This window comes from Hipposideros armiger, unplaced genomic scaffold, assembly GCF_001890085.2.
Source record: "Hipposideros armiger isolate ML-2016 unplaced genomic scaffold, ASM189008v1 scaffold_753, whole genome shotgun sequence".
In the NCBI taxonomy this organism is placed as follows: Eukaryota; Metazoa; Chordata; class Mammalia; order Chiroptera; family Hipposideridae; genus Hipposideros; species Hipposideros armiger.
The window spans coordinates 110,608-126,352 of NW_017732103.1; the positions used below are offsets into that span (position 1 = coordinate 110,608).

Consider the following 15,745-nt stretch of genomic DNA (forward strand, 5'->3'; position numbering starts at 1 on the left):
TCAGCACTTTGTTTACAAGCCGCGTTGATGTTTACAGGCTATTCTTGTGTTCATGCTTTCTGTTTTATGTTGAGATGGGCGGCCACTGTACAGATATTTATTACGCTTTCCAGACTTTCTGAATAGATTTTTTAAATAAACACGGGTTTTATGAAGTGTAATGTTTTTCTAGCATAACAATAACCTTTGGATTTTCTATACTGTCACCAATAATAGTCTGCAGATAGCCCCTTACTTTCCCATCTTGGGGCTGCTGCCAGCCTCTGCTGCTATGACATGGCATCTCCCTGGGGGAGGCAGGTGGGGAGCACTGTGTGTGTGTGTGTGTGTGTGTGCACGTGCCTGTGTGCACGTGTGTCATGTGAGCATGTATTTGCATGTGATGTGGGAGCATGTTTGGTGTGTGCATGTTTGTGTGTATGCTGTGCATGTATGTGGTATGAGCCCGTTTGTGTATGTGTTGTGAAACAGACTGTGTGGTGTGTATGTGTGTGCATCTGTGGTGCACGCATGGTGGTGTGCACATGCCTGTGTGGTGGACATGTATGTAATGTATATGTGTGGTGTGTGTGTGCATGAGAGCAGGTGTGTACACATGTGTGTGCATGCAGGGCCCGGCTGTGTGATGGGACAGGGCAGGGCAGGAGACAGTGGATGGTGGTGTTGGTGCTGAAGCAGGCGGCCCAGGGATGGCTGCTGGGGGCCATCCCCTCTGTGTCACCTTCCCCCACACACCCACCCATCCTTTCTTTATACAGAAATAAAACAAGAAGCTGAGCTTGGTCTGCGGCTCTCCAACGTACCATCTTCTTCCCATTTGGTCAATTCCTAACCTGCTGTGTCACCAAGTGACATACACACACACACATTGTGCCCTAGGTTCCTGGGTGCTGCGCCAGCAGAGTGAGGGACTGTCCCTGAAACCCAAGACTGTCTGCACCTGCAGACGCATTGAAACCGCCCGGGACTTTCAGGGCCAAGAACAACTGCCCGAGCAATTCTGGCTCCCGCTTGGACAGCGCCAACAGAAAGAGATGCAAACTGGGGAAAACATCCCTTCCATTCAACGTGCTTTGTTTTCTGTTGCTGCCATGACCATGTCCCACAAACCTGGTGGCATGAAACAATTCATTAGGCTACAGTTCTGGAGGTCAGAAGTCCAAACCAGGTGGTCTGCACCTGGGGCTAAAATCAAGGCGTGGGCCGGACCGCATTCCTTCTGGAGGTTCCAGGGAGAAGCACAACCCCCTTTCCCAGCTCCTGGAGGGACCCGCCCACCTCCCTCCTCAGAGCCAGGCACCGCAGGCCAGTTCCGCTGTTGTCACTCACCCCTCTTTTGCCTCCTCCTGCACTCCTAAGGACCGTTGTGATGACACGGGGACACGGGGACACTTCCGCTATGGAAGGTCAACTCAGCCATCTCAGTTCCCTTTCTCCATGTAACTTGACACATTCACAGGTTCTGGGGACTAGGACGTGACATCTTTTGGGCCTGTTATCCTGTCTACCATACTACGTCGAGCTGAGTACAGACCTGCTTACGGTTTTCAGCCTGTGTGTGTGTGTGGTTCGGGAAAGATGTGATCAAGAGCTGTGCCGTTTCTGAGGCTTTGCCCCCTCACAGGACGATGAGCTGGTCTGCCCTCCAGCCCCTGGATGTCCGACGAAGACACAAGCTCTGTGGGCAGAGTACACACAGACAGCGTGACCCCTTGTACACGTCCGTTCCCCTCACCCCCCAGGTCTCAGGGTGATGGAGAGGCCCAGAAGGAGGATGAATGGACAGTGGGCTTATGTCACAGCTGGGCACCCCGATTTAGGAATCCCCAAACATTTAGGGCTGCCCTTGGCCCCAAGGCAGGACATGGTCTTTATCTTCCTATACTGTGTGTTGTGCAAACATCCTTGAGAAGCTGTGCAGAAATGCAAGACCCGTGGGGATTTGCCTCCTAACAATAAGCCACTCCATTTTGTATCTATTGTCCCCAAATGCAGAAGTGAGTGTCATCTGAGAGACCACCGAAAGGCCAGGGAGAGGAGGCTGGCCTATTCGTGGGCTGCTGCCCTTATCTTGTGCGGCTGTCAGCTAGCTCTCAAGTGTCAGCGAGTCACAAATGCACCTGAGGATAGAAACATCCATCTGTTTTGGGACTTAGAATAGTCTCCTGGGCACCTGTCATTCGGAACGTTGAATACATAGTCTCAAATCTCAAATCCAGCTGGTCGCTGGTCGTAAGCAACACCACCCAGGCCTTAGCCACACCTGCCTCCCAAGAGCTTGAGCAGGAGGGGAGCAGGCGGGTGAGGGTTCAAGGGCAGCCCGAGTCGCCCGTTCTCAGGCCCCGCAAACTGCTTATCTGGCCTGTGACCTTCCAGGTAAAATGAGCCAAGCTCAAGTTCAGGGTGGGCTCTAATGCCGCTCATGACTCAGCATCCAGAGTCGGACGCCTGCATCGGCCCGGCTGCGCCACCCGCAGCAGTGGGCCCGTCCCCATCCCTGTCCCCAGGGCCTGGCTCACTTGGCCACACGAGGGACAAGGCGCCGTCCTCACAGGTAGGCACCGCGTCAGCGTCTTCCATGTGTCGGCGTTTTTACATGGTGACAATAAACTCGCAATGTGGAAACTCAGGCTAAACAAATGAGCCCTCTTGGCAGAGTCACTAAATCAGAACATGTTTCCGGAGCGAGGACCGTGGGCCACCACTGTCCTCAGAGCCAGGCCGTCTGTGGTGGGGCTGGTCCTCCAGCGGGAAGAGGCGAGCACCAGGTCAGGGCCAGTGTCCACAGCAGGTCCCCAGGCCCTGAGCGCCTGAAGGAACGCAGGTGGGACCACTCGCCAGCCCTTCAGATCTGCCCGCCCTCCTCAGCGACAGACACGCCGGCCTGTCAGTGCCGAGCCCACGACCTTCGTGGTTTTATTTCATTAATTCCCAGTAACGGCCTCTGTTCAGGACCTAAGATCAAAAGCACTCCTTTACGACATCTGTGCATTCAGATTCACGTTGGTCACTTTACTCCGACGAGGAAAAACATCAAATAAATATTTGGCAGAAAAACAAGTCTCAATATGCAGTTTCTGTCCCACCTGAGCTCAGACAAGAAAGCCGCATTCCTGAACGGCCGCTGTGGTTCCAGCCCAGACGTTGTCGTGGACAAGGAGCCCCATTCATTTCAGCACTTGCCCAGGAAGTTTTCCACCCGTGTTTTCCTCTTGAGGGAAGAGGATGCGATTCACTGGGCTCTCAGCTCTCCTGGGCTCCACTCTGGACTGAGGGATGGATGTGACGCCTGAAGTTCGGATCACAGGGAGATATGTGAAAACACTGGGCTTTCGAACGTGGCTTGTTTATCATTTAAAATGAAGGACTTAGAGTGGATCAATCAAATTTTGCTTCTAGTCCTAAATAGCTGTTGAAAAGTTGAGTTTTCAGACTGAAGAAAAGATTTTTCTTTTAAAAAAGAAATTAAGATCAGATTTAGGCTCTTCACATAAATTTTAAAAATATTTTTAGAGCCTTCAGTTTTGCTAACAACATAAAGTCGAGCCTATTGACAAAATATCTCCAAACATCCAAAGAAATGCCAAGTCACATTGAACCCAAACTAAAAGACTCTGATGTAAACAGGGGTGAAAACTGAATTTTCTAAACCTTTGAGAAGATTAATGATGAAACCGTGAAGTTCGGCTTCACAGCAGCTCGAGGCATTAGACAAACAAACAGAAGGCAGGAGGTAGGTCAAACCGCGTTGCATGGAGCTGGAACTTGAGTCCAGCTGCTCCAAAGTTCTCGTGGTCTCCACACTCCTTTCCTCCAACACCGTCCAGGGCCCCTGTGTGAACTGCAGACAGCAGGGCAGCTCTGGGTCACCTGTGTGTCTCCCCATGTCTCTAGAGCGGCACAGTGTGGCACCCCTCTGGCCTGGGGCCTGGGGATTCAGGATGGCTGCTGGGAACATTAGAAGGACAAACCACACCGCAGTGGGAGTCCCGCAAAGACAGGGCCCTGGCCCGCAGTCTGAAAGGTTCTACCGTGGGGGACGGCTGGCCCAGCCATTCGCTCGTTCAGACAAATAAGTATTGACACCCCCTCTTCAGCAGGCACCACAGAAGCCACAGTGACAGACCTGGCAAGGCTCCCTGCTATTCCATCGGCTTCTGTCCTAGTGAGAGGAGACAGAAGCAAACACACTGTCATCCAAAGAACATCCAGCCTATAGAAAAGTCCAATAAGAGTTTATTGGAGCCAAAATTTGAGGACGTCCCCGGAAACAAAGCCTTGAGGGACTGAGATCAACTCTCCAGAGAAGGACAGTTTTGCAGTTGCTTTCATGCATTTAGAATCAAAGTAGAAAACATAAGGTACATGAAACCCATTGATGGTAGGTGAAGGGGGCAGGAGAAAGCAAAGTGGGGAATCCCTAGAATTGGATACAAAGTAAAATGGAGAGACACGTGCTTCCTGTGCAGGGGTGAGTGCGGGATGGTTAATAGTCAACATTTACAGCACAGAGATGGTGTTCGCGCACCAGATAACAGTGAGGGGTTCTGGGGAGGAAAAGGAAAGTACTCTGATATGTTATCCTAGATGCTTAAGAACTTAGACAGGGCTCAGGTAAGGTAAAGGCTGACCTTTGCTACCTGTGACCTCCCGCCATGACCTGCCCTGTTGGGAATTTGTGATCAGACCATTCTGTGTGGTTACTTTCAGTCGCTGAGCTTGTTAGGCCTGCCATGCGACCACCTCTCCCCCGAGCTGGACAGGTTTATTGCATAGGCACTTTTCATTGACAAGATAAATGACACAAACGATGTAGCCTGTCAGATGGCAGAGTGTTGTGGGACATGGGGGAAGGGCGTGGTGGGCAAGTCCAGATGGGGTCAGAGGAGCGTCCACGAGGACGGACATTGAAGGAGCTGGTGGCCCGAGTCAGGTCTGCAGGACAGGGGAGGGTATCCAGGAAAGGGGGAGGGCTGCGGGGGACAGGAGGAGGGCTGCGGGGGCAGGAGTTTGCAGGAGCAGGGCAGGGATAGCCTTTTTTAAAAGTCCAATCTAAGATTTGATATGGAAAATTCCAGCAAAGCAGACTTAAAAAGAGCCTATATGGTCAATTACTATTTTTGCTGTGCTTATGCCACTAACCAGGCCAAATTTAATAAGATAAGACGTATTTTACAAATAAGTGACTGTGAAGCTTCTTGGGAAAGTTTCAAAGACAGGCATGAAGGGAGCAGAACTTGCCACACCAAGTGACGCCTCTTTGGCCTAACGCTCACTTGAGCTGGCGATTTTCAAGTAATAGCAGACACAGGAGAAGCTCTCAAAATACAGTGGAAGTTACCCTTTTGTGGGGGACATTTACATTTACAAAGGAAATCCCCATTTGTCAGGGTGTCTCCCTCTCTGTACCTGGAGGAGAAAGGGGACTAACCCCCAGAGGCCTCAGTGGACAAGGCAGTGCCCTAATCTGCATGACAACCTTACCCTTGTTCACTGTGCTTCCCTCCTGGCCTCCCGGAGCTGGCGTCCCCTCCCCAACATCATTCTTTTGTCTTTAGCTGAAGATGGTATTTAAGGGGGTGGTGTGGGCCTTCTTGGGACTCTGTTTTCTGGGGTCTCTCCCGTAGAAACAGAAGTGTACACGTTATTAAACTTCAGATTGTTTTTGTCTTGCGAACCTTTCCTTCATTACAGGGCACCTCGGCCAGGAACCCAGAAGGCAGGATAAGATCATGCTTCCTCTTCTACAGCAGCAACGCCGGACCTGAACTGCTGTGGGGCAACTGATGTCTGTAGCTATTCTAATTACCCTAGTTTGCACAAACAGGCATGTTTCATGCAGGATGTTCATGTTTTCCTGCAGGGATATTTAATGCAGGGTTCTAAGGCGCAGCCACAGACCACACTGAGACTCTAATGTAACAACAGGATTTGCACCACAGTGTCTTCCGAAAATCCAGAATATTGTGGATTCTGAAATACACAGGGCCCCAAGCATCTCGGGTGAGGGACTATAGACTGTATCCACTTCCTCTAACACGTATTTAGCCTCTTTGCTATTTCCACTCACCTGTTCCTCTAATTTCTCCAACAGTAGGAACTGGAGGTTGGAAAACAGCAGAGCCCAAACTCTCATAGTTGTGGGAACGGTATTTAGAAATCAGTGTGGGAAGCATCATTTACTGTAAGTAAAGTAGACGACCCTCCGTGAGGTGGTCCAATCAGTGGAAGGCCTCGAGAGCAAACACTGAGCAAATTCTGAAAAAGGAAGTCTCAAGACTGCAGCATAGAAACCTGCCTGTTTCCAGCCGTCCGACTCAAGACCGCACATCAGCTCTTACCAGAGTCTCCAGCCTGCCAGCAAAATGGGTAGGTAGGTAGGTAGATAGATAGGTGATAGATAGGATAGATGATAGATGGATGGATGGATAGATAGATAGATAGATAGATAAGTGATTGATATAGATAGATGATAGATAGATAGATAATTGCTTGATTAGATAGATAGATAATTGATTAGATAGATAGATAGATAGATAGATAGATAGATAGATAGATAGATAGATGATAGATAGATTTATTGGCTCTGTTTCTCTGTGAACTCTAATACATTAAGACTTTTTACCTTGCAGGAAATGCAGAGGTGATTTGGCCGTCCCCTGGGCCTGATACAGTCACATCAAGTCAGTCGTATGTGCCATCAGACACACATCAGGCACACAGTAGGGCCCCAGACAATGCTTATTTGTAAAGGACCTCAGACCCGCTGTAACCATAACTTCCTTTATATCCAGCACCTACCCTCAGCTACTTGGTGCCAAGTACTACAGGCAGGCCTCCATGCAGTTTTGGTCACGAGAGTTTCCTAAAATTATCGGGGTGCTGTCCAGCGGACTAAGCCCCCCGGGTCCTTTACCTTCAGCTCAGGCGTTGTCTCCATAAAATCTTCTCCGGCCCCGACTGCTCCCCCGAGCCTGGAACAGCCCTGACGGCAGGCATCCTCGTTTCTATTCCCAGCTCCAGCGCAAGCCTGGCAAACAATTACCTGGGAATGAACAGGGACCCACGTTGGGCCAACACTACAGATGTGACCATATGTGATTCTAAATAGGGCTTTGGTGTCCTCAGGGGGTGAGATGGCCTTGTTGACCGTGGCAGGTTGACCACATCATTCATTTCTTCTTCCAGAAAGGTCACTGCCTCCTCTGGAAGGTGCTACCTGTGTTTTGCACTTTTCACAACCCGCCACTGGAGGGCGGAAATCAACTTCCGCCAAAGGCCCCTGGAACCCTCCGAAGGTGAAGGAGGCGCCCCCTCTCACTCATTCCTCACCTTTGTGAGGCTGGGAGGCTAAGACCCAGGTGCCAGCAGATTCGGTGTCTGGTGGGGACCTGCGTCCCGGTTCACAGATGGCTCTGGTCTCTTCTTATAAGGGGCCCCACCCCCATGGCCTCACCTAACCCTAATCACCTCCCAAAGGCCCCCCTCCAGATACCACCGCGTGGGGGGTAGGACTTCAGCAAATGCATTTGAGGGGACACAGACATCAGCCCACTGCACCACCTTGGCTGTGAGCTTCTTGGTCAGAAACAACGCTGTGTGCTCAGCGTGTGGATGAGGCCCTGGGCCGGCCCTGGTGCTGTTGCTGGCGGGAGCAGCGCAGGTCGGGCCGGTGGGCTTGCTCACTCAGCAGTCAGGAGAGCAGCCCTGAGGCCACAGGGATGATACCAAGGGGCTGAGCCACCTGCTCACCCTCACACTGCCTGGAACTGTTACTCGGACAGACGGAGCCCTGGTCTGCTCTGTTCCCCCTGCCTGGAACTCTCCTCCCCAGGCCTCGAGAGGGCTGGTCCTGCCGGTGATTTAGGCCTCGCCACCTCAGAGGCTTTCTCTGACCATCCCGCCCAAACCAGCACCCGGCCCACCTTGTCCAAGTCCTGCCTTACCCATCACCGGCTGACCTCCCTCCGGGCACTTAGCATAGCCTGGCATTAATTTTCTCTCCCCCTCCCTCTCCCATCCCCCTCTGTCTCTGTCTGTCTCTGTTTCTCTTTCTCTCTCTCCTTCCCTCCCTCCCTCCCTTCTCACTCTTCTCTCTCCCTCTGCCCTCTCACCCTCTGCATGTTTCTCTGGCTGGACTGTGACCACAGGAGAATCCTTATCTGTTGTGCTGACCTGAACCCCAGACACAATGCTGACCCTTGGGAGGCAGCCAACACCGCCTGGGGCACAGACGAGAGACTGAACTATGGGGCGGGAGTGACCATATTGCAGACGAGGGTGGGAACCCACACATAAGACCCAAACTGGTTTCACTTATTACAAAACACTTTCCCTTCCCCCTGCTCCCCGTCCCACCCCAAAAGTCACCGGAAAACTTATTTTCAACACACAGCGCCAGCGCCAAGCGAAAGTAGGAAATGGCTTCACTTTGGCAGTTGGAATGCGAGGTTCTCATCCCAGCTCCAGCCATGGCCATGAAAAGCTGCACAAGGACCATCATCACCCCGGGGCTTCTGTGACATGAACGAGGAAGGACGTACCAGCGGGAGGGTTACTCCTGCCTCCTGCGGGGGACAGTGTGACTGTGCATGGGACACAGCTGGTGCCAGCCACACCACTTCCTTTCTCACTCATGGAACTTACATTGCTGACATGTCCCATTCAGGCCAATGGACCCAGGACGCTTGGGTTTGCTTAATCAGCATAGGATTCTGTCTAGCTGCATCTTCTCTTTTAAAGCGAGGAAGAAGGCTAAAGAGAGTGGACGAGGACAAACCACATAGTACCTTTCAGATACGCTGCTCGGAACTGCCCTGCAGGTCCCAGCCGCCTGGCCCACGTGGAAGTCCCCCTGGGGTCATGTACACAAACTTACCTCAGTCAAATTTTAACCCACTTTGTGGGGGAAAGGTTTCTGCAGAAATGGACTCACCTTTTTCTGTGTCATAATGTTGCTGTGTTTTAACCTGTGTGACAGTGTTACCCTCACAGTGTAGTCACTTGAAATTTGCCACTATTCAACTGGCTGTTTTAATCACCATGGTTTACATCACGTTGTAGAAAATAAGGCCTAGACCACGTCCTTAGAATTCAAGTTTCCAGCCCACTAAGAGGAGGTGCCGCCATGGAAGGCTGGCAGAGCTTGCTGGGGTAATGCAGGTGACACAAGAGGAAAACGGCACAACCGCCATGACCGGGAAGATGCTTTCTGGGAGGAAATGATGTGTAAACTGTCCGACCAGGCACAGAATAGCAGGACAGGCCTGCAATTTGTGGTAAAGAAAATCACCGTAATGAAAAACGTGTTAAGCCAACATTATGTATTCAGAATATACAGACATTTTTTGACTGCTTGAAACATCATTTCGTTTCAAAGAAGTTATAATAATAAACTGATCTGAAACACACCTCATCACCCCAAACACGGAAGAATATAGAAACGACTAAAGAACAGCAGGGCTGCTCGGGACGAGACCCACATCCCAAGCCAACACCAGACTTTCAAATGTACAAAGAAACGTTGCCAGCCCAAGACCTGAAAAATAGAACCACGGAGTGGGCATTTCTGAGTCTTTTAGAGTGTCAGCTAGAGATGAAAAAAGGAACTTTTATCCCAATACACAGCGCTCTAGCTCTGTTGGCTGAAAATCGGGGTTTGTTGGAATCTTAAAACTGAAGTTTCTGTTACTGCTTCGTTCCACTATGTGATACATATTGAAAATATTTATATTCTGAGGCAGGCACTATGGAGAGGGTCATGGCTAGAGTTCTTTCAATTGTTCGGTAAATATGAGTGAAGGGTCCAAATCATCACCAGTTCCTGAAACTACTGAAAAATCCAAGCCTGTCACTTGAGTCCTGGAAGACTTTTACAGAGATTTACTCCCACTTTACCTTCTGTTCAAGACTTTCTTGAAACAAAGGGGATGTTTGCCAAATGTTTGCTAAATATTTATTAAAAGGAAGACATTTTGATGACATTCAGGACATTAAGGTTGATATGACAACAGTTCTGATGGCCATTCCAGAAAAAGAGTTCCAAAATTGCTTTGAAGGGTGGACTAGACCCCGGTGTCAGTGCATAGCTTCCCAGGGGGAGTACTTTGAGGGTGATGGTGATATTCAGCAATGAGGTAGGTAGCACTTTTTCTAGGATGACTTTGGGAACTTAATTGTCTGACCTCGAATTCTTCTCACCAATATCACACTGCATATGGATGAGCTAAACCTGAAGCTTGAAAGCTTCCTTTCAAAGCTTATTTGTGACCCAGCTAGATGGGTAGAAGAATTTATTTGCAATTGGAATTTTTGGAATACAAATCAACAGTCACAATTTTCTAACATGAGCAGGCAGAACATTTAGTTGTAATAAACAGCATTGTGTACATTAGCTGCAAAAACTGCCCCCTCCCCCAATTTGAAGTGATGCCATTCAATTTGTGCAATAAGTAACTAAGCTTCAAGTTCAATGTTAACACAACTGGTTGCAACAAAAGTGGGTGAGTTTACTTAACTTGAGCTGATGTCATTTTGAAACTGACATTGCTTCTGCTTCAAAGTAAAAAAAAAAAGATGAAACAGTTTTGTCAATGTGAATGCAAACGTGAAAGGAAAATGAGTTTGGGGGTATTCAGTTCAGTCTGGGAAACTTTTCAGTATATTTAGAATACCTTGGGTATGTGAATATACTTTTTTTTTAAATTGGGGAATTGGGGGAAGGGAACAGTGTTGGGGAATTGGGGAGAGGGACCAGCCAAGTTGTTGTTCTGCAATCTTAGTTGTGGAGGGCGCCTGTTGACACCTGGCTGCCTATGGGTAGCTCGTGGTCTCTAAGCTCAAGGTACTGTGTTACGATCTTAGTTGCAGGTGGGCGTAGCCACCATCCCATGCGGGAGTCGAACCAGCAGCCTTGTTGTTAAGAACACACGCTCTATCCACTGAGCCATCTGGGCGGCAGCTCAGTTCAAGGTGCCGAGTTTAGTCTTAGTTCTGGGTGGGCATAGCCCACCATCAAACAGGCAGTCTTGTTAGGAGCACGTGCTCTCATCAGCTGAGCCATCCTGCCACCTGTTGGCAGCTCAGCAGCAGCTTAGCTTGGGTGACGCATCACTGGCCCATGTGGGTATCAAACCGGCGGCCCTGTTGCTCAGAGCTCATGCTCTTAAGCTAACTCTTAACCAACTGAACCACTTGGCCAGTCCAATGAATAGACTTTTTAAACTGTAAATTCTATGAAATTTAAATACAGATGAAGCATTGCCAGTGAAAGTTTGGCGTCTGAACTGAGATGAATTGTAAGATTTTGAAGACTTAGTATAAAAAGAACATAAAATATTTCAATAATAATTTTTATGTTGATTACATACTGAAATAATGGATATATTGGACTAAATCGACTATTACAATTAATTTCACTGGTTTCTTTTCGCATTTCAATGTGGCTACTGAAAACGTGTGTCCCGCGTGTGGCTCTTGTCACATTTCTGCGGGGCAGGGCCCAGCCGGACAGTTCATTTCCTTCATGTCGGGGCATGTGGAAGAGGCGTTTGGTTGTCCTGTTGTCCTAGTAAATGTTACACTCACTGGACATGTCGGATTACTTCTCAGAGTTTTCTTGGACTAGTTCCTGCAGACTTTTCATTTCCTGTGACCTGGAGGTGGATGGAACTACAGGGTCAATTGGATTGGGGTTCAAGACGTGGGGTGGCAGGTCCCCCCGTGGTGCTATTTACCTGATGTTGCATGGCCCAGGAGGCACCGAGAGTCCAGCAGTGATACTAGGTCGCCAGCTGATCCCTCCTTGTAAATGTGCACAGAACCCCTGGGGGGGGCCTCTTCTGCCCGTGAGCACCCAGGCTCCACTCATGTGCCGAGTAGGGTCAGCACCCCTTGGTGGTTTCTGTCTGCATCGGTCACTTCACGAGGGATTACAAACTGGTGTCCTTCAAATTCTACCGTTCCTTCCTCTTTACCTCTGAACTTAGTCTGAGAAGAAGAGCTTTCCTTCATCACTACGACCTACTGCAATGGTTTATGTAGATAAGCATGCTTTGCCTTTAACTACCAATGGTTGGTACATCGATTTATGACAAAAAAGTCTCAGGGATTTTGTTTTATTTGCTTTTGTATGCATCTTTTTTGAAGTTGTTGGGGTTTTTTTTTAACCTGTTAAATTTTTTTGAGTAACTTTATTGGGATATAATGCACATATTACACAATTCACCCGTTTAAGTGTATAATTTAATGGGTTTTAGCATAATCACAGAGTTGTGCACCTGTCACTACAACCAATGCTAGGCTGTTTTCATCACGCGGAAAGGAAGCCCGTACCCAGTAGCAGTCTTCTGTTTGTCCAGCTCTCCCAGGGCAGCCACCCATCTGTCTACTGTCGCCATGGTCTTCTCTCCTCTGGACATTTCATGGAAGTGGAATCACACGATTCCACACAGGTGGTTCTTCGTGTCTGGCTCATTTTACTTAATTTCTGCCTGGAAATACAACTCAACTCTGAACATCATATTTAAACCTACTTCACAGGTCTTTTTGTTTGTTTTTATAGAATTTTTGCTGTTACAAAATTTTGTTTATTTTGCATGACTCCACACTTCTCATAATGGCTCTCCACATGGTGAGATGATCACTCGGGCCCCTGAGACTTCATACAAGAAACCTCCAGAAACTAGCAGCTGTGTGCCCTTACAGGAAGATGATGTAAAGCCTCCTCCGTTCTGGGTCTCTTGTTGCTTAAATGTGGCCTAAAGCACCAAGAAAATCATTTTCCCTCTTATGTGGGACATGATGTCCCTTTTATATATTTTTTTTACAGTTTCTACTTTATAGATTAAAAAACTGAGGCCTAGGGAATTTGACTAAGTTGCCAAATGTCATCAGACAAAAAATTGGGGGGGGGGGTTAATTCACCTGGTTGGAAGGTCTGAGTCCCTTCGCCACACCCTGGCTCACAGGGTGTGGACACAGGGCTACTGGAACCCCTGGGCTGTCGGAGCCACTAGATGCTCCTTCGTACAGAGCTCCATGGTTAAGGAAGTTTGGGAAATGCTACATAGAATAATCTTCTTTTATAATATCACAATTCACATGAGCTTTATAAAGGCTTTCAGAAGAGCTGCAGGAAATAACCTTGTCTGAGTGAAGTAAGTTTCCTTAATACATTTGACCAAGGGCTCCCTGCTAGCCCTTTGTAATCACTCCCATGAACCTGGGATTCAAAGTAGCCAGTGACGTTTGCATTTCTACCTTCCACCCACTGTCCATGTAGGGAGCACGTAGGGTTGAGCCTTCTTGAGGTTTTATGAAATAATGTAGCTGGGCTCCTTATCTAAGATCATGTTCTCTGTACATTAGACTGTGTTGCCTGCTCCATATTTAAAGTAGCAAAGATGCACATTCATATGAAATAAGTCCTTCCCTTTGTGACAGCACAAAATAGTGGGAATATACGGATCTCAGAGTAAAAGAGAAATGGATTCAGATCCCAGGTTAGCTACCTAGCAAGACATTATTCCCTTGATATGTTCCGTGACTTAAATCCTGCAGCTCACACTGCTCCATGCAATGGGAAACTAAATCGGAAGGCTGACAGGTCCAACTGAGGCCCATACGTGGAAAGCAGAGAAGCAGGCCCGGTGGTGACATCAGCCGTCGGGGCAGCTCCCTCAGTGGTGTTTCTCCAAGTGCTGTCGCTGACCAGATGCCTCAGAACCACACATGCACTTGTCAACAACACATCTTCCAGGACCCTACTCCAGTCCTCCTGAGGCTGAGGTTGGGGTCTAAGAATCTGCAGATATATCTTCTGACAGCTCCAGTTTCAGAACCACTGCTCATGAGAGAAAAAAGTTAGGGGCTAAGACTGAACACAATGAGATTCAGGAGCCCCTTCTCACATTGGGGAGGTGGTGGGGGTTGGGGGTGGGGGACGCAGCTCCCTCTCCACCGATCTTGCCAAAGCAGTTTGGGTTTTATTCAAGCCATCCAGTTTACTTACACCACCTTCTGGGTTGATATGAGCAGGAGAAATAATGTCCAAAAAATGCCTAGTGGTCAAAAAAGTTAGCGATTAATATTATTGATAATAAGACCCCTTTGCTTCTCTTTAGGTCAGACATTGCTACCTCCACCATGAAGCACCAGAAGAATATAACAACTTTCCTGGCGTTATCACGGAATTGCAACGTTGGGTATTGAGATACACTTTCACAGAAGATCAAGGTCAGTCATGGCCCATAGAGATCCTAGCAGAAAATGAATCTGAGTCAATCAATGGCTCCTTATTTTAATTCTCAAAAGCATTTCTTCTTCTTTAATGTCATTTATTTTGAATAGATAGCATATGCTCATTCTACAAACTGCAAAAGTAACAAGAGTATACAGTGAAGTTTTTACATCCCTTGCCTCTTTAACAATGTTTAGACGCAGACCCTGCTAACATTTCTTCTGTATCTTTGCAAACATAAATTTGTATTTTATCTGTCCCTATGCACAAATGAGTAGCATGCTTTACACAGGATTTTGCACCTTAATGTTTTCCTTATAAATCTTAAAGATCTTTCCATATCAACACACACAGAGTTAGCTCCCTTATTCTTTTTAACTGCTGTAAAGTAGTCCATTGAATGGATGCACCATAATCTACTTAACTCGCTCCCTATGGATAGATATAGAAATCATTTCCAGTCCTTCCGTATTCAAAACAATGCTGTACATGTGAAATTGCACAAACTTGCTTGACTATCCTAGGATACATCTGTAGAAATGGGCTTGCTGGGTCAAAGGGCGTCCGTTATTAACGATAATACATTCTGCTGAGTCCACCCTCTGAAGAGATGTCTGTATCCCAATTTACCCTCCTGCCAGCTATGTCCGAGAGTCCCCCATATTTTTACCAAGGGCATTTTAAACGACTCAACTCATCTACATTTTGGGCCAATATAAAACAAAATTAATAACAAAAAACCCTAAACAACAGAAACCGCCCCTGTTTATCTCCTCTGGCTCAGTGCATCCGAGCGCGGTGCGCCGGTGAGCCGCCCGGCTCCCCTTGATGTGCACGCCTGCGGACTGTGCAACCTTTGCCTGGGGACAGAGGCTGCGTGCCGCCCTACTTCGCTTCTCCCTGCATCCACTTCTCTGTCTAGAACCTGCTGGCCCCGGGCAGCCGTGCAGGGGTTCCCGGGCGCTGCAAAAACCGACCCAAGATTCAGGCCGCAGGGCCCTTCTGGGGGCCGCGCGTCTCGGAATGTCACCTCCACGACCAGAGGACTCGAGCCGCGGGTGCCTAGCAACCGCCTGCTGATCGCCGCCGGCCCGGCCATTGTACGGCATCCGGGGGGCGGGGAGAGGTGCGGTGCGTGCGAGCCAATCCGCTCCGTGGGCTCCCACCCTCCGCCTTCCCATAGGCCGAGAGCCAGGCGGCGCGCCGCGGCCGTAAGGCGGGGCCGAGCTGTCGTAAGGCGGCCGGCGGGCGGGTGCGGTGTCCGCTGTGTCCGCTTGGCCGGGTGTCATTGGGCTCCGAGGAGCTGCGGCGAGGGCACTGTTCGTTGTCTGGGGTCCGGCTCGGCCATGGCGGGCGCGCTGGTGCGGAAGGCGGCGGACTATGTCCGGAGCAAGGATTTCCGGGACTACCTCATGAGGTGACGATTCCCGCGGGCGGGAACCCCCGAGGGCTCCTGGAGGCCGGGGCCGCCGCCGCCGGGATGAGGGGTGGGGGGCTCCGGACGGC

At 49.2% G+C, this 15,745-nt stretch overlaps 2 protein-coding genes and 1 long non-coding RNA gene across 5 annotated transcripts in view; 2 read left to right on the forward strand and 1 right to left on the reverse strand.

Moving 5' to 3' along the window:
* RPS6KA2 (ribosomal protein S6 kinase A2) overlaps window positions 1-955 on the forward strand; it is a 99,470-nt gene extending 98,515 nt beyond the window's left edge. Inside the window, exon 19 of the mRNA XM_019628180.1 lies at window positions 947-955. Coding sequence (XP_019483725.1) covers window positions 947-955 — 9 coding nt within the window. The remainder of the gene's footprint in view (window positions 1-946) is intronic.
* A 289-nt stretch (window positions 956-1,244) lies between these two features.
* Window positions 1,245-9,958, reverse strand: LOC109373918 (uncharacterized). The gene is made up of 3 exons (XR_002122320.1): window positions 8,647-9,958; window positions 6,917-7,045; window positions 1,245-4,162 (listed from the first exon to the last, which is right to left on the reverse strand). It is a non-coding gene; the product is annotated as an uncharacterized LOC109373918 (long non-coding RNA).
* A 5,503-nt stretch (window positions 9,959-15,461) lies between these two features.
* MPC1 (mitochondrial pyruvate carrier 1) overlaps window positions 15,462-15,745 on the forward strand; it is a 10,056-nt gene continuing 9,772 nt past the window's right edge. For 2 of the 3 annotated variants that reach the window (XM_019628193.1, XM_019628195.1), the window contains exon 1: window positions 15,468-15,656. In XM_019628193.1, the coding sequence (XP_019483738.1) occupies window positions 15,586-15,656 (71 nt within the window). In that variant the 5' untranslated portion in view covers window positions 15,468-15,585. Of the gene's footprint in view, window positions 15,657-15,745 lie in introns of all 3 variants that reach the window. The other variant, XM_019628194.1, reaches the window with a different exon arrangement.